Here is a 20478-nt window from a genome sequence, read left to right on the forward strand (position 1 = left end):
GACCCTTTCCCAGCAGCATCCTTAAAGTTCTGGTTTCTCTAATAAGCTCCTCAGAATACTCCCAGCCTCTGCCCACCATCTGGTTCCAAAGCCATCTCACTTTCTGAGATATTTTTCATGACACTGCTTCTCTCTTGATAGTAAAATCTGTGTTCATTATCTATTTCAGTTTGTAACAATTTACTCCAAACCTTAGTGCCATAAAACAACATGCATTATCTTAATTTCTATGGGTCAGGACCCTGGTAACAGCTTAGCTGGGCCAATCGTAAAGTTGCAATAAAGGTATCCATGGTGGCTGGGGAGTGATCTACTTCCAAGCTTACTCAGTTACTGGCAGGATTCAGGTCCTTGCAGGTTGGTTGATTGAGGGCCTCAGTTCCTTGCTGGGCGCTGGCCAGAAGCATCCCTGAATTCCTTGCCATGTGGACCTCTCTACAGGGTGGCTTTCAGCATGTCAGTTGCTTGAGTAAGTGAGAGAGAGAGAGAGGAGAGACCAGGAGAATCTTTTATTGCCTAGTCGCTTCTGAGGAGCGGCGTCCTGTCCCTTTTGACCCGTTCTGTTCATTAGAAGGGACTCTCTAGGTCCAGCCCACACTCAAAGGGAGGAATCACACAAGGGTGTGAATGCGAGGAGGCAGGGCTCGCTGGGAACCATTTCAGGAGCTGAATGTGGGCGACGGTGCCACTAACAAGGCAGCAGTGGCCTGATTATGCCACGTCAGCCTCCCGTCGTGATGCCCAACCGCCGCCACACCCCGCCCTCCACTCCCGCCCAGCCGGCGGAGCAGCGGGGGCACTGGAGAGGGCAGCAGAGGACGGGGGCTGTTACAAGGCAACTCTTATAAGCGGATGGCCGCACGAGAGCGCTCACTGCGTCACTGCTGATCCACCCCAGAGGCCAAGGCCAGTTTTCAGGATCACATGACCCCTTTTGGCCTTTAGCCAAACTCTTTCTCTTGCCTGAACTGCTTTTTTGTATTTTGTTCTCTCCTTCTTTAAACCATTCACTAGAGACCAGGGCAGGCAACCCCATCCATTGGGCACTTGTCACATACCAGGCTTCGTTTACAGTGATGTCCCAGACATCATTTATTCTCTAGATATTGTTTGTGGGTTTGTGATTAGAGATGCAGGTGTTGTTTGTGGGTTTGTGGTTGTTTGTGATTGTTTGTGGGTTTGTGATTGTTTGTGGGTTTGTGACTAGAGGTGCAGATGTTGTTTGTGGGTTTGTGATTGTGGGTTTGTGACTAGAGGTGCAGGACAGGACAGAAGGGTGCCAGTGCTTTGTGACTTCACTCTGATGACCTCACCCTGGCCACGGACTTGATCCTCAGTCTTATAGGCCCAGAAACTGGACCTTTTGTTCCCCAAACAGCTGATGCTTTAGTGAAGACTGAAGTTAACGCTAAGATCCCAATACGTCTGTGTGGCCCAGGTGCTAATCGATCATTGTTTGCAACTGGGATCAACTTCTCTGTTGTGGTTTGAGGGGAGCCCAATCTATTTGTATGTATATGTGTGTGTGTGTGTGTGTGTGTATGCATGCTAAGTCACTTTAGTCATGTCTGACTCTTTGCCACCCTATGGACTGTAGCCTGCCAGGCTCCTGTGCCCATGGAATTCTCTAAAAAAGCATACTGGAATGGATTGCCATGGCCTCCTCCAGGGGGTCTTCCCGACCCAGGGATCAAATTCATGTCTCCTGCAGCTCCTGCATTGCAGGTGGATTCTTTACCACTGCACCACCAGAGAAGCCCACACATTTGTGTACACATCTAGGCCCACATATATTCTTTTCAAGTTCAGAATCAGTTGGCAGATGAAGAAGACAGACAGATGAGGATTAGCTTCTCAGCTTTATTACTGATGAACCCGTTGGAGAGGAGACCTGAGGAAACTTTGCAGCCAGGGTTGAAGGGGTAGGACAGGGAGGTGGGGGAAAAGAGAGGAGAGCAGGTCAGCCCTTCCTCTAAGACTCACTTGGCAGATCAGTGTTGCCTCCTCATCAGCATAAATGCCAGGGCTGCACAAGAGAAAAGAACTCCATGATCCTGGGACCAGCAGCATCCTATTATCTGGGAACTTACAGAAATGCACGTTAGGCCCCACTCCCAGAAAAATTGACTCAAATTTTAGGGGTGGGACCCAGCATTCTGTGTCTGAATGAGGTCTGAGGTGATTCTGATGAAGGCTCAAAGCTGAGAACCACTGGTCTAGTGGGAGCTGCACCACCTGAAAATCTGAGCCCTAGGAAGCAGTGTTCCCCTAGGATGTTTTGCCATCCTCGTCTGCCCTTCCTCCCATCTCTGGGGAAATGAATCATAGGAGAGAAGTTTCATAGCTTCCACATTTGGTTTTTAGCTGACAAATCTCCCAGGAGGAGCAGGTGGAGGCTTCTGAAGGGAACGGCTACCCACTCCAGTGTTCTGGCCTGGAGAATTCCACAGACTGTATAGTCCATGGGGTTGCAAAGAGTTGGACACGACTGAGTGACTTTCACTTCACAAAAGGGAGGAGTGCCATGCATTTGGCATGTGCTGGCCTTGCCTCCTCCTCTTGCAGACCTTGGAGGGACCAGCATCCCCACAGTGGAATTTGGGAGACTCCAGAATGACCTAGCCAGAAGTGGAGTGGAAGCAGGAAAGCCTCTTTGACTCCTCTTTGCACTGAGGTTTCACCATAGACTCCTTGCCAAGGCCTGTCCCTCTCCAACCGCATCTGCCCATTCACTCACCCCTCTAGTCATTCTAGCCTCACTTCTGTCCAATATGCCAAGCCCATTCCTGCCTCAGGACCTTTGCACTTGCTGTCCTTCACCTTGAATAGCTCTTCCCTGAGATCCTGGCAAGCCTGGCTCCTTCTTGTCCTTTATTTTTTAAATTTTTAATTAGAAGATAATTGCTTTACATTGTTTTATTGGTTTCTGCTGGGCAGCAACACGAATCGGCCATAATCGTGTGTGTGTGTGTATATATATAAATATATATATATATATATATATTTATATATATATCTCCTCTCTCAAACCCAGATGTCATCTTCTCTGAACACCCATTTAAAGTGCCCGCAACCCCGCTTGTCATGATTTATCTCATTATCCTGGGTTATTTTCTTCAGAGCACTTGACACTCTCAAAAAAATGACCTGTTGTGTTTATTTGTTGACTTGTTTACATATTTATGAGAGATCAGGGATGCTGCTGCCTCCCTAGCACTAGAATAGCTCCTGGTATGTCGCTGGCATAAGATGTATGTGAATATTTGCTGAATAAATGAACGGAAATGCTCTGGGAGAGAAGGTTCAGAGTGGAGTGATTCAGGCATCCAGACAGCCATAGGCCCAAAGATTTGGTCTCCTTCTTCCTGAGGGCAGAGGGCAGGGGCAACTGAGCCCCGTTGCGAGGGTCTGAGGGGAATGCGAGCACCCCACAGGCTTTCCGCCTGCTTTTCCTCTCCCCCGTATCTTAGACGCAGGCTCCCCCTGCTTCTCCCCCTCTACCCTCCCTCCCTACACTGTCATTCCATTCCAGTCATTAGAAGCCAGCAGATTCACACCCTCCTGCCGGCTTTTTCATAGAGGAATGTTAATAGAGTTAGTTTTCAGCAGGAGTACTGCAAGCCGTTGTCAAAACTCTGACTTGGCCACCCTCATTCACGTAATTAATCACACAGGAAAGCAGAAGAGGGCGGCATGAGGGCTGGGGCCCAGCTCTGCGGGGGCCCTCTTCCCAGAGAAGACCGTGGTGAGCTGCACAGCCACTGCCCACCAAGAGGCCACAAACCAGGCTGGAAACGAGACAGCCTAACTGGAACCATGGCAGAGTGGTGCAAATTAGGATCTAATTAGCCCGGGGGGCCCTCCTCCCTGTTCAAGAGTTTGGGAACAAAGGAAAAGAAATTAAACAAGTAGGGTGGAGGCTGGAAGGAGAAAGCAGGTTAAAGATGGTTCCTTTTAGAATGCAAGGAGGCTCTCATTAATGAGTACTGTGTTAGTTATCTACTGCCCTATAGCCAATTACCGCAAACTTGTTGCCTTAAAACAACCCACATTTATTTTGTCATCATTTCTGTGGGTCGGACTCTCCTAATAGCTTAGCTGGGTCCACTGCTTGACATCACACAAGGCCAAGCAAGTTCTTGAGGTGTCAGCCAGGGCTGAGTTCTCCTCTGGAGGCTCACCTGGGGAAGGACACACTTCTCTGTTCATGAGTTTGCTGTAGTAGTTTCTTGAATCTTGATTTTTTTTGCTGGCTGCTGGTCTGTGGCACCTTCAGTTCCTAGAGATTCCCCAGAGCCTGTTGCCACATGGGCTTTCCCAGCTTGGCCAGTTACTTCATCAAGCCAACTAGGAGGATCTTTAGAGCAAATCAACCTGCAGGATAGAATTTTACATACCATGGCACAATCGCAGAAGTCACATCCCATGGCCTCTGCCCTGGTTCTGTTGGTTAAAGGCAAGTCGCAGGTTCTGCCCACATTTAATGGGAAGGGGTCACACCAGAGTATGAATTCCAGGAGAGGGGAATCATGGAGGAGTAGCCACTCTAGAGGATCCACCACAGAACCTATTGTGTGCTCAGGACCATGCCAAATGCTTTTGCATGCATTACGTCATTTAATCACTAAAACCACCTGCAAGACAGGCACCATCCCCTTTGCACAGATGAGAAATCTGAGACGAGAGGAGGAGAACTTACTTGCCCAAGGTCCTGCCAGTGATCAAAACCACTTGTGTCAGGACACTAAAGCTAGAGGCTAGAGAGTCAGCATCTTTACAGTGAGGAGCAAGGGCCAAGGGAGGGAGGGGAAGAGGCGAGCAAGAAGGTTCTTGCTATGAGGCTTAAGACCAGGAGGAACAATGGCTGTGGACTTCAAGTTGAGAAAAAAGAAAACTGACAGTCTCAACTTTGCCAATGAAGCAGAAAATGAGGGTGTCTCCTGAGAGATTGGAGGCTGGGCTGGAGGGGGAGCAGAGCCAAGTTGGAACAGCAGCTTAGGGAATGGGAAGGGGGATAGGAGAATTTGCCAGCCTGAGTACAAGTTTGCTGAGGAGGAGAAAGCTGCTTCCTCTGGGCAGACTTTAGCACTTGCTTGGTAGTGGTCCTCAGTCCTGCCAACCTCAGCTGTTTGTGCAGTCTCTTCTCTCCTGTGTCCAGCCCTCCCATGAAGGCAGGAACTTAACAGTAGACTGCATTGGGCCTCCTGGTCCCCAGCACAGTGTCTGGCCCAGGCGAGCCCTTCATAAATAATTCGGCCTGATTCCAGACCCTGAATTTCTAAGTCGCTCCACCATGTTACTTCTTACCCCCAAAGGGTGAGAAATGACCCAGTTTGAAAAGACTATTCCAAAATATGTATTTTTACTTTTGTTCCCTGAGTAAAAGTTTAAACAACAACAGGTTACAAAGATACAAATCCCTCGTGGAATAAGGGTTAGAGGTGGAATTAGGGAAGTCTGTTGCATGCAGAACCTGGTGACAAAAGAAGCAGTTTTGCATTTTTTCTTAGTCTCTTTGAAGTCAAAGACCATTTCAAAACATCCCGTATCAATTCAGATTGGTAGGAAACATTGCCCACAGTGTGTTGTCGCCTGGAAAATATAGTTAAAGCAGACACAGCGCGATCCCATTTGTATCAAAGGACCAGTCTTGACTCATTTTAAGTGGCAGAAAACCTAACTCATACCATCTTAGATAAAAACTAAAACATGTGGGCTTATCTTCACTCAAAAGTCCAAGAAGCCAAAGGGACTAACATTTTGGCCTGAGAATGAGGCAAATGACTGCCTACAGCCCCCAGGACAGCATCCTCCCCTAGGACTCCTTAGACAAGTCCTGAGATCCGCTCTGATTGGACCAACTTGGATCACGTGCCCACCAGTGAGCCAATCACTGTGTCCGGGGGGAATCCATCTGATCCAGTCTTGATCAGGACGGAGGTGGTGTGCTGTGAGCAGGAGGAAAAGAAATGGGTTCTGAGTGGTCATAAAGGCAACACGTGTCCACCCTGTGGGTTATGCTTGCGTCCACAGAAGATTCACTGGGTAGATGCCCACCAAAATGTCGAGAAAAGAGTTTTCTTCAGCTTATAGTACTCAGACAGAGTCAGATAACCTATTTTTGTAAAATCAACCTCAAGCTTCACCCTAGTGAATAGAATGGGGACCACCCCTGAGGTCTCATCCCAGCCCACAAATAGTATCTAAGACTTGTTGGAGGATCAGTTCTGGCATCCCTGCAGACACTGATTCCTCTAAGGCCCACCTAAACTCCAGTTTCCCAGCGTCTGCTGGGGCCTGAATTGGAAACCTGGCCTGGACTCCAGGCCCTTTGCCCTCCTGGTGAGGAGGGCGGCAGGTCTGGCGATTGGACACTGCACTCTGTGAGCCGGGTCCTCCACCCCAGAGAACCACTTGGGACCAGATGCTCCCACCCCTAGGACTCCTAGCTTCTTTACACCTGGAGACTCCCACACCCCACCCCACCTGCGCAAGCCAAGCGCGGTAAACACTGGCCACACACCTCTTCAGACACTGTAGCTCCTTCTCCCAAAGCCAGCCCCTCCCAGGATCAGTTCCCAAACCCCGATCTCAACTCCACCTTGCCACTCACTTGTTTTCCAAACTGGCAGCCATGGCAACTCTAATGCCATATACAAGACCAGAGGCAGGAATACCACGGAATGGCCCTTTATTTCTAGATGGATTCATCAGTTGTATCTGACTCAGCTTGCTCGAACCCTCTGCACTGGTTCGTAGCTGACTCTTGCAAGCACGCCTTCCGGGTGTTGAATTGATTACGGTAGACACTGAGTTCCTCTCGGTACTTAGCTCTCAGGAGAGCTGCCCTTTGTTCATAGGGCTGCTTGTCCACATCCGTCTTTGCAGACCACATCTTCCCCGAGGCCTTGGCCACCTGCACCACTGACCAGCTTGGATTCTCACTCTTGAGCTGGGCATAATGGTCTTGGCAGAAGAGTAGGAAGGACGATGGAGGCCGTCTGGGTGCGTGGGGGTCCCGCTTTCTCCTTTTCTTCCTCCTGCCGAAGTAATTCATCATCTCTTCTTGGTATCGGGCTTTGTCGAGCTTGGCCAGGGCTTCATATTTGGCCTTTTCATGCTTTGAGATGGATCTCCATTTTTCCGAACACTTTCTAGAAAACTCTTTAAAGCCAAGGTGGGTATTGGGCTGCTGCTCCTTGAACTTGTTTCTGTAATTCAGCAAAAAGTGGATGTAAGAAGAGACATTTGCCTTAGGCTTTAGCTGGTCTCTTTTTCGCATGTTCATAAATTCATTTTCTTTTCTGGACCCAGTAATTTGGACAGCAGAGACCTTTGTCCCCCACACTCCAGAAGCAATTAGTAAATGCTCTGCTGGTGGTGAAATTTTCTGTCTGTCTGAGCTGTAGGCAAGGGTCAGCCTTTTCAGTGGTGGTGGCATTGTTGGGTCAGAGGGGACTGTGACATCACTCCCAGGCCAGCCACTGCCGGGGTCCAGCCCCAGCTGATCCAGGGTATTCGAAGGAGAGACGGCATAGGCGAGGGTCAGGAAACAACTGCTTAATTAAACGTTAATTAAGGATATAAAGAGTAATGGAATAAGGATAGCTCAGTAGGAAAATTCAGTGGAGAAAAGAGGCTGAGTAGCTTGGTTTACGCGGGGGACCAATAAAACTTCAAGACAAGAAGCTTGCACCACTTACGTAGGCCACAGGCGTCCTTCCGTTCTCCCGAAGGAGAGGAGACACTGAGGCCTCCCCCGTCGGATCTTAGAAGCCCAGGCATAATTAGTAAGCATGGTGGGTTCCGCGCTCCAGATGGAGACTCAACCAGAGTGAGAGAGAGAGAGACATGGGGAGACCAGTCTTTCGAGGAACTGATCCCAATTCTTTATTTTCCATGGTCTACTTTTATACACTGAGATGTTATGCAAAAGTCACGCGGGGTCAGCAGTCCTGACTTTTATCAAAGTCAGGTGCTTCATACAAAAGTATACAGAGGTCTTAGGGGTGTTACATCATCTTCTGGCCGGGGGGCCTGCTGACAATTTACGACCCTCTCCTTGTGACAGCGGTCAGTCAACCAGGACACTTATTTCTCCAGGGGTGATTATTCTTAAAACAGACGCCACCCAAATAAAGTTACATTCCTATAGGGTGAGGGTGTATGGGGTTTTAGTTAAGGAAAGAATTTACTTAGCCTAAGGTCTAACGTGATTTATATCAAAGGTTAATACTTATTTCTTCTATATATTCATTAATGTGTGTAAGGGCAGGGGATGTGGAGACTTAGCAGTAAACATTGGCTCAACAAATGAAAAACCCTTCACCAATACAATTTCTAATCAGCCCATTACACTTATACTAATAATTTTCTAACTTTTCTAAGGAACCTGTTTTTAGAAGGTTTAAAGCATCTCGTGCCTCTCACAGTTGGGAGGCTGTGAGCAATCACATGTGGCCGGACAAGCCTGTCAGGCAGGCTAGAGAACCTTCAGAGGAGTTTGTAGGTTAAAACACTCCTATCACGCCCAGGAATTATTATTAACTGGAGCTCTAAGTTAACTCCTTCTCCGAAAGAGGTGGTAGGGGACAGCCCCCCGTAAAGTCAGAGGTGTAGGTGAGAGCACAAAGTAGTAAAGTAGGCAGGCTCTGGTTATGGGGGTAGATACTTGAGGATTTCCAGGGGGACTCCTGAGGCTCGATCCCGCCTTTGCGTATGTCAAGCCTCCTTCCTCATGACCTTTGCCATGGGCGGAGTGCCTCACGCCGGCCCCCAACAAGCCACTCCAGGCCAGTGCTGGAGGCATTTGCATACAGGTGCTCTTATTGGTTGGCTACTTGGAGGTCAAATTTGCTCCCCATGGAAGATGATGGGTTATCCAGGGAAGGCTCTAGAGCAACCGTGCCCTCTGCAGTCTTTCTCCCTGGCTTCCTGGAGGCAGCGTGCTGGGCTCAGGTGGGGAGCTCTCCATCTTTTGGATGCAGTCACGAGCCACAGGGTCTGCCTTCCTCGCTGTACGATTGTCAAGATGCCTCCTCAACCTTTCCAAAGACAGCCTGGAAATAATGAACATGAGGAGGTGGATGGCTCAGAGCTGTCATGATGAAATGTGAAGCCTTTCCGTTTGCCTTGAGCAGGGGCAGCTCCTACCATACAAAGAGTTTAGTAGTAACTCTAAGAAGAATCAAGTTTGACAGCTGTGGCTGGCTTCCTGTCAGGACAGAGTTATCTAATATAAAAGCCAAGCGCTCGGCCTCTAAGTCTCAACTCTTCGTTTCTCTGAAATGAATTGGGTGGGGATGAGGGTGGGGATTGGGGAAGAAGGGAGGAGCCCCTTAAGGTTTTACTAATATTACACCAGAGCCCATGAAAATGAGATAGAAAATCCTTGGCCCAACAGGAGGCCCCCTGTTCTCATCCCAGAGGTCCCCATTTCTTGGGGTTAGAGCACAAAGCTCTAGCAACTACACTCAAACTAGTTGGCTTCGGGCTTTTTGGGGGGAAAGCTGCAAATATTCTAGCAGTCTTCCAACTGGAGGGAAAAGAAAAGAAGAGTGCCATTTCTTGACCTTTGGACACTGTAGGGTACTTCCTTGAATGGTCTTGGAGTTGCTATAACTCAGGGGTTGTTGATAGAACCAAGTTTACAGGGCTAGAACACCAAGCCTCATTAACATAAACATTAACATATTTAAGGTAGAACAGCCACTAACAGGTTGGAGTCTGGATTTGATCCGATTAGCCCGACTCAAGCCTGTGCTGCATCCCGCCTGCACAGATACTGCAGCCTTGGTGGCCGGGGGTCTGAGTGCCTGGTCTCAGCAGCTGAGCCTGACAAACTTGCCTCAGACTAGACCACCACATTTTTTTTTTAATTATTTTTATTTATTTATTTGACTGTGTCGGGTCTTAGTTGCAGCATGTGGGCTCTCTCTAGTTGTGGTGTGTGGGCTCAGTTGCCCCACAACATGTGGGATCTTAGTTCCCTGGCCAGGGATTGAACCTGAGTCCCCTGCATTAGAAGGCAGATTCTTAACCACTGGACCATTAGGGAGGTCCCTAGAGCACATTTTGAATTTTTGCCAAGACTTTTCCCAGGACTCCATGACTGATTGCAAGTTCCATCTTATATAAAATTGACTAGAGGCTTCAAGCCTAATTCCTAGCCCCAAATTGCAACACGGTAGTTGGGCTGCTTCAGCCAGTCCCTTCCCAAGCCTGTGTTGTCTCATCTGTGGGATCAGCGACGTACAATCAATGTTCTACTGGCCAGGCAACACCCTCCCAGTGACTTGCTGTAGTTTTGTGGCTGGAGTGGGAGGGCTGTAGGATGCCAGATGCCAGCCCCAGCAATCCAGGCCAGCAGCGGGGGCAGAGAGGTCTGGCCTGTGGGAACTGGTTACTCTGGGGACACTTCTTAGCCTAGGGAGCTTTTTTTCCACTCTGGTTCTTTCTCCCAAGGCTAGAGGTTGGCTCATCTGTTTGCTGGACTTGAGTGGATGGGTTGTGAGGAAGAACTTGTCTAATGTGCATACATGTTCATCAGGTTCAGCTCAGTTGCACAAAAGACCCCAGCAGCTTATCTGTGTCTCCGTTCACAACCTTCCATCCCCCACCCTCAGGATGATAAGATCTAGAAACATCAGCCCCATGATAACCATCTGCCAGAGCCTAGCAGATCTAGGAAGAGAAGAGAGTATGGCCTTTGGTGGTGGGGCCACACTCCCGACTTGGCAGGGTGAAGCAGGGGACTCCTTCGTCTGGTGGAGCTGCAGGAAGAATAAATGCACCTGACTTTCTCAACTCATGCCGTGTGCACGGGTATCTGAGGTTTGCTCCTTTCCATCTTTCCTGCCTGCTGCTTGTTCTGGGAAGCTGACCCATATGGACCATATCAGTGGCTCCTGTGCCCTCCGGCTTCCATTTCAGTTTGGCCAGTGGGGACTCTGACAGGAGATCACAGAGGGAGGGATCTGGCTCCCTCCCTGTAAGGTTACCTGGAGCTGGCTCCTCATCTCTGGACTGCAAGTCCTGACTCCTCTTAAGCATCCTCTCTAAATGACTCTCTCCTTCCAGCTTCCCTGTCCTGTCCCCTCCAGCTGAGGGGATAAGAGCTCCACCTTTACTAGCCTCTGAGGCCTCTGCTCTCCCCTGTGGCTTTCCAACACCTTGCCTTTCCCTTGGTAAATAGCCGCTTTGTTAAACACTCCTCAAATTATCCTAATTTGAGTGACCATCTGTTGCCTGCTGGGCCCCTGACCTGTATGCCATGTTTCTAACCTCCCACATGGACAGCAAACAGCCATGGAGGTGGAGAAATAAAGCAAGTGTGGGCATCCCTCCAAAGTAGGAGGGTGTCGAGCTTCTGGAGGCCTGTGTGCTGGGCGGTACCACGGTGGAGAAGGGCCTGCAGGGGCTGCTGTGCCAGCCAGGAGCAGGCAGGACAAGGCCACGTGGCTTAGGAAGAAGTGTCTAATGTCCTCTGTATTATGAGATGACCTCCAGACAGGGGCGCAGCTCTGGAGGTCAGGTAGTGAATACTGAAGGCTTATGGAGCACACATTTTCTGTTGCAAGTTAGTTTTCAGCTCTGCCATCATAGCTCAGAAGGAGCCAGAGACCACACCCAAACGAATGAGTGGCCAGATAAAAATCACAAGGGTCATAAGCCTGACCACTCCAGTCTAGAGATGTGAGTTCAGGATTTGCAAGCTTTTGGATTGCAGTCTACAATAGGAAATGTATTCTATAAGTAAGTAAGCGTTAGTCGCTCAGTCGTACGTGACTCTTTGCGACCCCATGGACTGCAGCCCACCAGGCTCCTCTGTCCATGAGATTTTCCAGGCAAGGATACCGGAGTGGGTTGCCATTTCCTTCTCCAGGGGATCTTCCCAATCCAGGGATCGAACCCGGGTTTCCTGCACTACAGGCAGATGCTTTGCCGACTGAGCTACAAGGGAAGCCCAGTGTATTCTATTTCATGACCCACTTATGCACATGCATTCAGTGCTGTTAGCGGGTGCTTCTGTTCTAAGAACACCACCTGCATCGTCTCATTTCATCCTTGTGACCACCCTGTGTGGGGGGTGGGGGCAGGGGTGCTATTTTTACCCCCATTATAAAGTCTCTGAGCACATAAAGTTTTCAGAAAAAAAAAGTTTTATGAAAATAAACTTGTTATGTGTGTGATGTACTCTTTTCTTTTCTATTCTATACTCTTTTAATATGCTGTACTTTATTTTCTTTTTTAAAATACACCTCTGGGACTTCCCTAGCCATCGGGTGGTTAAGACATTGTGCCTTCCTATGCAGGGCACACAGGTTTGATCCCTGGTCAGGAGTTAAGATCCTGCATGCTATGTGGCCTGGCCAAAAATAAATAAATAAAAATAAAATGCACCCCACAGTCTGATCTTGTGAATGGGTCATAATCCAGGGATAGATTTGAAAAACACTTGTCTACGTAGACTGGGATGGAGCCCCCACCCCAGAGGTTGTGAGAGCCTCTTCACTCAGCAGTGATAACATGAAGTGGAAAGAGCATGGCCTCTGGAGCAAGACAGACACTGAGCTCCAATTCGAGCTTTGCCACGTAGTAGCTAGGGGACTTTTGGCAAGTCTGGCTTGTTACAGTCTTGGCTGGATGTGGAGTGAAATGATCAAGGTGAGGATTAACTGAAAGGATGGGAGTAAAGCGCCTGACACTGACCTTCCCCTGCAGTGTGGGCAGGACTTAGGACTCACTTCTAATGAGTAGAGTATGGACAGGGACAGGGGACATCTCTATAGTGGAGGAAGGGGGCAGATGCTACAGTAACCAAGGAATCCACCTGAAGGCTATTGGTAATAGACCAACTGATATGACGCCCGTCTTCTACAATGTGATGATAAAAGCATCTCACCCAGTGGTATTCTTCCCCCAAATCCATAATCCTGGTGTAATCAGGAGAAAATATCAGACCAACCCAAATTAAAGGTCAGTCTGCAACCCACTCCAGTGTTCTTGCCTGGAGGATCCCAGGGACAGGGGAGCCTGGTGGGCTGCCGTCTATGGGGTCGCACAGAGTCGGACACGACTGAGGCAGCAGCTGCAAAATACTTGATCAGTACAAAAGTGTCCAAGTCTTGAGAAAACAAGGAAAGCTTGAGAAACTGACAGACTAGAGGAGATTCTGTAGACGTGATGACTCCATGCCCAAGAAATACTGGACTGGATCGTGGAGCAGTAGGAGGCCTTAGTGGGAAACCTGGGGGAGATGAGAATGAAGTCTTCCACTGAACCAATAGCTCTACACCAATGTGGTTTTGCCACATGGCCCATGGTTTTATGTAAGATGCTAATGTTAGGGGAAGCTGGGGGAGGGGTGTACAGGACATTTCTGTACTGTCTTTGCTATTCTGTTCTCATTTCAAAATAAGTTGTTTTTCATCTCCCCAGCTGATAGGAATATGTACCCAGGGTTGAGGCACCCTGTCCTTAATCCTTCTCTGGGAATCCTAGGGGCACATTTTACCCTCACTTGCAGCAATTGTACGCTCCTGGCAGACCTTCTCATCATAGCGTTTCTCAAATGTGGGGGCAAGCATCAACTTTGGGGAACTTTAAAAATCCCAGGTCACAACAACAGCAACCTGAAAAAGTAGTTGGCAGAGGTGTGTGGTAACTGCCATGACGCGCTCTCCTGCCTCCCCTGCTGCGGTTCCTCCTGGAGGGTGAGGATCGACGCTGCTCTTGCCCTCTGAGCAAGGCATCTGTGGCACGTGGAAAGCTGGCTCCACAAAGAGGTCCATGTCCTAAGCCCCAAAGCCTGTGAATACATTACCTTACATGGCAAAGGGAACTTCGCACATATGATTATGTTAAGGATTTGGGGATGGGAAGATTATCCTGGATTATCCGCGTGGGCCTGATGTATTCACATGGGTCCTTGTAAGAGGAAAGCAGGAGTTTCAGAGTTAGAGACTGAGATGTGATAACAGACATAGAGGGTCAGAGAGACTTGAAGAGCTACACTGGTGACTTTGAAGGCACGGAAAGAGACCGCAGGGGGGGAAACGAAGGTGACTTGCTAGAAGTTGGCAAAGGCAAGCCCACAGATCTCACCTCTAAAGCCTCCGGAGAGAGTGCAACCCCACAGACACCTTGACCTTGGCACGGCGATGCCCACTTTGACTTCCAGAATCGTCAGAAAAGAAATCTGTGTTGCTTCAAGCCACTGAATCTGCAGTGATTTGTGAAAGCTGCACTAGAAAATGAACACGGTTATCTTTCGCATCCAGCTAGTGGTCTGTAACTATCCCGGTGCTATCCTAACCCCCGCTTGTGTTAATAAAGATGAGAAATTTATGCCACTGCTGATTGGATTAGTTGAGGGAGCAGGGAGCGTGATCTACTCAATGTTACACACTTCTTCACTCACTGGCTGACTCATTAAGTCACTAATTCACTCATTGGCTTACCAGTTAATTCACGCTTACAGCCTTTCAGTTCATTCGCTCACTACTCATGTGCACACACATGCATGCACACACACACACACACACACACACACCCTCAATCAGTAGCTGTGAGTTGCTGGAGCAGTGTGACTGCTGCTTTCATGGCCGTTAATAAGCAGTGTTTGAGGGATGGATATGTTTCAGGAAGGAAGGTGGTGGTAGAGAGAAGCATCTGCCACTTCCTGGAAGCCAGATGGGCGAAGGAGGCAAGGTCATAGGTAGATCTAGGCTCTTTGGTGCTGACCTCATTCCAAGAAATGTTACTCAATCAGATGTGACCGTGATAGTTCAATAAAAATGATGATAATGCTTTAGGTAGATCAGCTCCAAAAGCCTAGAGAGAGATTATGCACATGCATACTTCACTATGTTGATTTCTTAGGTTGATACATGGATCGTAGTTATGTAAGATGCTAATATTAGGGGAAGCTGGGGGAGGGGTGTACAGGAAATTTCTGTACTGTCTTCGCAACTATTCACATTTCACAGCAGTGAGTGGAATAGTCAGTTCTCACACTCAGGTTTGTTAGAAGTCTGTGTGTTTAGCCTCTGTTGGTGGTCTAGGAACTTCCTTGAGGTCAGGGAGAAGGAGGAGCTGGGAAGGAACAAGGCCAAGTATTGCAGGAGGAGAGCAGGTGGAAAGAGAAGGTGTCTACATCTCAGCACTTACGGGGCTCAGGGAGACTTTTCCCGTCAGGTGTATCCTTATTGCAGACACATCTGGTGAAGTTATCCCCAGGTCATAGGATGCCCTGAGTCCAGCAGGTGGACTGACCTAGATGCTGAACCTACCAGCATCTGCAGGTACACACAGAGCCTGGGTCCACTTCCCTGGGCCGAGGCTGGCCAAGGCCAAGTACGGGGTCAGCACTAGCCCAGGGGACTATGTGGACAGGAAATGGGACAGATGATCAGATGTAAGAATAGGGTCAGCGTGGTGGGGGCCAGGCGTACCTGTCCACCTTTGGCAGAATGCAGCAAAGGGGGAGGCGATGAGATCTAGAACAAGACCAAGTTTGGGGAGTTAGTCCCCCAGCCAGCTGTGGGTACCTCTCGCTGGCAGGAGCCCTTCCTGACACCCAGAGTAAGAAGCCTGGCCCCTGATGTTTCCATCCAAGCCCCTGCCTCTTTCAGCCACAGTGCCTAGCTCCCTTCTTTCAAGCACACTCCTTCTTTGGGAGAGTGGTCCCCAAAATCAGTCCTGGGGGTTCCAGCAGGAGCCCATGCCCGGGGCCCCAGGAGTGGGCACAACCCCAGCTAGACTACTCAGAGGCTCCCAGTGGGCTTGTTCTAACTGGACCCAAGGGAAGAGATCATCTCTCTGGAGGTGAAGCTAGGAGGGTAAATCAGGGAGCTGGTAATTGTGGCCATAGTCCCAGCCTCCAGTCTGCCATCTGCAACAGAGTGGAAGAAGCTGGCAAACAGAGCACAGCAGAGATGGGCCCAGAAAGACGGGCTCGTGGCTTCTGAGTCATTGGATCTAGTCATCCCTGGAGCCAGCTACGGTGTTACGACAGCAGCCAATAATTTCTTCTCTGCCCCTCTCTGATTTAGTCTGGACTTCGGCCACTTGAAACCATGAATGTAAGGCATTAGCTTAGGTGTGATGGGGGTGAGTGATATAATCCAGGAACCCTTCCCTCCCCCATTTCCAAGTCTTCCTGTCTCCTTCCTCTCCCCTCTGCTTGTGTCTGCTCTACGTAATGGTTGGGTCTCTGGTTTATTGTTCAGAGAGTATATGGACAGCATTGGCACATCTTGGCCCCTCCATCAGCGTGAATGTTTCTTGAGCACTTAGTGTGTGCCACATCCTGTACTGAGAGCTTGTAAGCCCATTATCTCACTTAAACCACCTAGAGTTCTATGAGTAGGGTGCTGTTACCCATATTAAATACATGGGGAGACTGAGACGCAAAGCAGGTCAGTTACTTGCCTGGAGTTAGGCACCTGGGAAGTGTAGAGCTGAGACTTGAACCCAGGTAAGTGCCTTCCAGGGCCCACATGCTTAACTCTGCCCCAAACTGCGCTGGATTCAGTAACTGTTAGTTCCTTTGCCCACAAGTCTCCCTTGCTGCATGGAGCTATGACCCGGCCACGAATGACGGTTGCTGTGTCTTGGAGGCTCAGCAGGAGTTTATGAGCGTCGCCTTGAATCGCCGCAGTCGCACTGTAAAATGCACCCTGGGGAAAGAGAGGCTCAGAGAGGGAAAGCAACCTCCTCTAGGTCACAGAGCCCATGGATGTGGTGGCAGGATCAGAATCTAGCTCGTCTGACTCTAGGATAGCTTCCTTGCTGACCTTCGCATCGCAATCCCCAGGACAGTTTAGGCCACCCATTCTCCAGCCACCTGGGAGACTCACTCCCTCAGCTATGGCTTCAGAGCTGCTAAACCATCAGTCAGGGCTGGCTAGCTGCCTCGTGGAGGAGGAGAAGGAGCGTTGAGGATGCTCAGACTCAGAATGGCAGTCGAGTGGCAGGCAAAGGCTGGCGTGGGAGTCTCCTCGATCAGCCATCTGCAAACATTGCCTCTGGATGAGAAGTATTATCCAAATGTAATCCCCAGAGGCCTCTAGAAGGCAGGCATTGCCACCCTCCCTGGAATGAGGGCAGGTCCCTTCTCCGAGTCCTGCCTGCAGTGACAGGCAGAAGCTGGGCAAGGCTGGGGAGGCAGAGCTGATGGAGGCCAGGCTGGGGCTGCCGAAGGTGGAGGGGAGGTGACCGCCAAGTGTCCTGGTGACACTAGGGCCACGGAGTGGCCCTGCACCGTGCTGTCACCAGAGCAGATGCAGGCATCCTTATTCCCCAGGGAGATGAGGCCAGGCTGTGCTGGGCTCTGCTTAATCCCTGCGTTCTCTGGAGTGTCGGGTTCAAGGCACTGACCCCACCTCCTCTCTTCTCAAATCTAAGCAAGGGAGTAAAATAGTTGACATTTGCAAGATACCTACTGCGTGTCAGTAGTCCTGGACACATTACATGTGAGAGCACAGGTATCCCATTGCACAGATGGAGAAACTGAGGCTCAGAGAACTGCCAACACATGCCTACATTTCACAGCTACTTAACCATTGAGCCCAGATTCAAATACAGGGAGAGACAGAGACCAGAACCAGGAAGAAGAGAGGGTCTAGGTAGCATGTGAGCACGCCTCGGTCACCAGGCTCCTGAAGCCAGTGCCCTGTTCCTGGGCCAAGCCTGGTGGGAGCTGACTTTAGCATCTTTGGGTATGGGGCCATCAGGTCTCCAGGCTGGATCTCAGGTCTATCTGCAGCAACAGAGACTTGAGCTGGGGGCAGGGAGTGGTCACCTGGGGGCCAGGCAGCTGACCAGGGCTCAGACTTCTCTTAGATTGTGTCCCAGTCAGACCAGAGCACGTGCGATGGAGGCGTGCAGACGTACGAGGCTTAGGACATCTTATAAGAGTGATGCAATGAGGTGGGAGAGGCAGCAACAGAGGTGGGAGAGATGATGCTGGAACACGCTTTTCCCGTCTCTACCAGGAAAGCCAAGCCTGTGGGGCCTTCCGTAATCAACATGTGTGTAGAATCCCATCAGCTGATCTGTCCAGTGTGGGTCACATGGCCACCCCCAATCCATCCAGCTATGGCCCAGGGCCAAGAGGCTGCCCCTTCCAGGAGCTCTGGGTCAAGGGAGGGAGACTGATCATCAAAGCTTCTACTCAGAAAAGAGTACAGCTGCCCGATTTAGAGCTGGAGACAGAAACAGAGAGAGTTGAGCATCCTCTGAGAAGCTGTGGGGGATCCACCACGAGCCCTCATGCCCAGATCTTGGTACCCAGCACAAGTTCCCATCTCCAGATCCAACCCCATTCTGTTTACATTAGCCTCAAGGGCACAGCCTCTCCCTAGAGGCAGGAGAACCCTCACCAGGAAGCCATGCCCAATGGGCAGCTGAGCTAGGGGTAGAAGGAACTGACACCCCAAGCCAGTCCCCAGATCTTCTCAGTGTGCTCCTTGCTCATCTCACAGCCCATCGTGATGACACTTTCATCCCCGCAGCAAACACAGCCAGGGGTCCTGTCCCCCAGCCCTCAGTGGCTCAGCCACACACCCTCCAGGGAACAGAGCATCTGGAGGAGGTGCATTTCCCTGCTGCAGTTTGTGTGGGTCCCTGGGGCTCACAGTCCGCTGAGCAGGGAAAAACCCTGGTGATTTGTCGAGTTTATTGACTTGCTTCTGGGAAAGAGAGCACATTTGCCCACGTCGATTACCAAACTCCACTGTTGCTGCACTGGGGCTATGTCACCATGAGAAAAGCTTCCCCAAAAGGTACCAGCAGCTGCCAAGAGCCTGGGGAGCACAGCGAGGTCTGAGGGACTGAACAGGGCGCTGCACATCTCCATGGGAGACCAAGATGAAACCTGCATGCCCCCCGAGCCGCTCCTCAATGTCCCCAGGCTTCCCTGCTCATCTGCCTTTTCCTCTGCTTTCCCTACCTGTGCCCGCTGCTTCCTCCAGCAGGACCTCATTCCTTCTTCCAGTCACTGAGTCCGGCGTTCCTTTTTCCTGTGAGAAGCATTTCCTGAGCCCTTCCCGTGTGTCAGGCACTCACGAAGTACTGAGAGAAGAACTAAATGAGAAGGAAATAGCTCCTGTCTTCAGGGAGCCCACAGCTTTGTGGGGAAGCAGATTCTTGTGTGATGTGTGATGAGACAAGTGCTCTGATGGAGAAAGTGCAAGGATTCTTTGCAAGAGAAAATGAGATACTCAGGAGAAGCCCACCAGGCTTCCTGGAGCCAGTGGCTATAAGATGACCCTGGATGGGTCAAAAGGAAGTAGCTAGAAAAAGGGTAGGGGTGCATCAAAGTAGACAGGGAGAGTTTGGCCAGGAAGTGAGTTCTTGATCTTTAGAAACACTAAGAACAGACCTTGACTGACCCTGTGTCCAGAATGCTGGAGCTGGAATTTGTGCCTCGTCAGGCAGCAGGCCAGGGAGGCCTCTGAAGTTCTCCAAGTTCTGAGGCTAGCTGTTTCCGGAGAATTCCCTGGCTGTCCAGTGGTTAGGGCTCCAGGCTTGCACTTCAGGAGGCCCAGGATCCACCCCTGGTCAGGGAAGATCCCACCTGCCTCTCCATGTGGCTAAAAACAAACACAAAAGACTAGCTGACCCCATTCTCTTGATCACAAAGGGGACAGCATTCAGAAAGATGCCCCAGGACTTCCCTAGTGGTCCAGGGGCTAAGATTCCACACTCCCAATGCAGGGGGCCTGGCCAGGGAACTAGAGCATCTAAGAGTCTGCATGCCACAGCTAAGACCTGGTGCAGCCAAGTACATAAATAAAACAAACAAATGTTTTTTTTTTAAAAAAGAAGATACCGCACTGTGGAAAGCAAGAGACTGCCATTTGCATGAGCGCTCATTCATTCAATCATTCACAAAACTTGTGCCATAAAAGTGCCTGTACCCTCTCCCCCCAAGCAGCTCCCGGAGTTGCTGGCATTCTCGGGCTTGATAGACCTTCCTGCTCAAGGCCCCACGGCGCTCTCAGCACCCGCTGCCTGTGGGCCGTCTCCCACCCCCACCTCCAACGCCTGTGCACCCGCCACTCCCACCAGCCGAGCCTGGGATTTTCTGAGAATCGGATAGGTTCGTTGCCAGCTCTCTTGGTGCCAGTCATACTTGTTATTTTAATTATGTGACTTAAATTAAACATCACATAAACTGATGAAATATGAGTGTGAAAGGAAGTAGAGTTGCGCCTCTAGAAACTAAATTGAATGCTTTGGCATAGTTCCATGAAGGAGATGCTCTGAAAAGAACTGCTTCCTAAATATTAGGTGTGAATGAGGGAGAGAACAGCATGCTGCTGAACCGATTCCATCGGGGTGGGGACCAGGCCTGTGTTGCCCGCCGCTGCGTTCCCAGTGCTTAGCACAATGCCTGGCACATCGCAGGTGCCCCATAAATATCTGTAGACTGGATGAGCGGTGGCAAAATTGAAACCAGTGAGCGATGCC

General features: G+C 50.1%; 2 protein-coding genes across 3 annotated transcripts in view; one reads left to right on the forward strand and one right to left on the reverse strand.

Moving 5' to 3' along the window:
- CSMD2 (CUB and Sushi multiple domains 2) overlaps positions 1 to 20478 on the forward strand; it is a 693817-nt gene that overhangs the window by 315624 nt on the left and 357715 nt on the right. The window lies entirely within an intron of this gene.
- HMGB4 (high mobility group box 4) lies at positions 6675 to 7448 on the reverse strand. Its single transcript, XM_006066300.4, has one exon. It carries the CDS (start codon positions 7439 to 7441, stop codon positions 6698 to 6700), a length of 744 nt encoding a protein of 247 aa, XP_006066362.4. The 5' UTR covers positions 7442 to 7448; the 3' UTR covers positions 6675 to 6697.

The sequence above is a fragment of the Bubalus bubalis genome, chromosome 6 (assembly GCF_019923935.1).
Source record: "Bubalus bubalis isolate 160015118507 breed Murrah chromosome 6, NDDB_SH_1, whole genome shotgun sequence".
Lineage (NCBI taxonomy): Eukaryota > Metazoa > Chordata > Mammalia > Artiodactyla > Bovidae > Bubalus > Bubalus bubalis.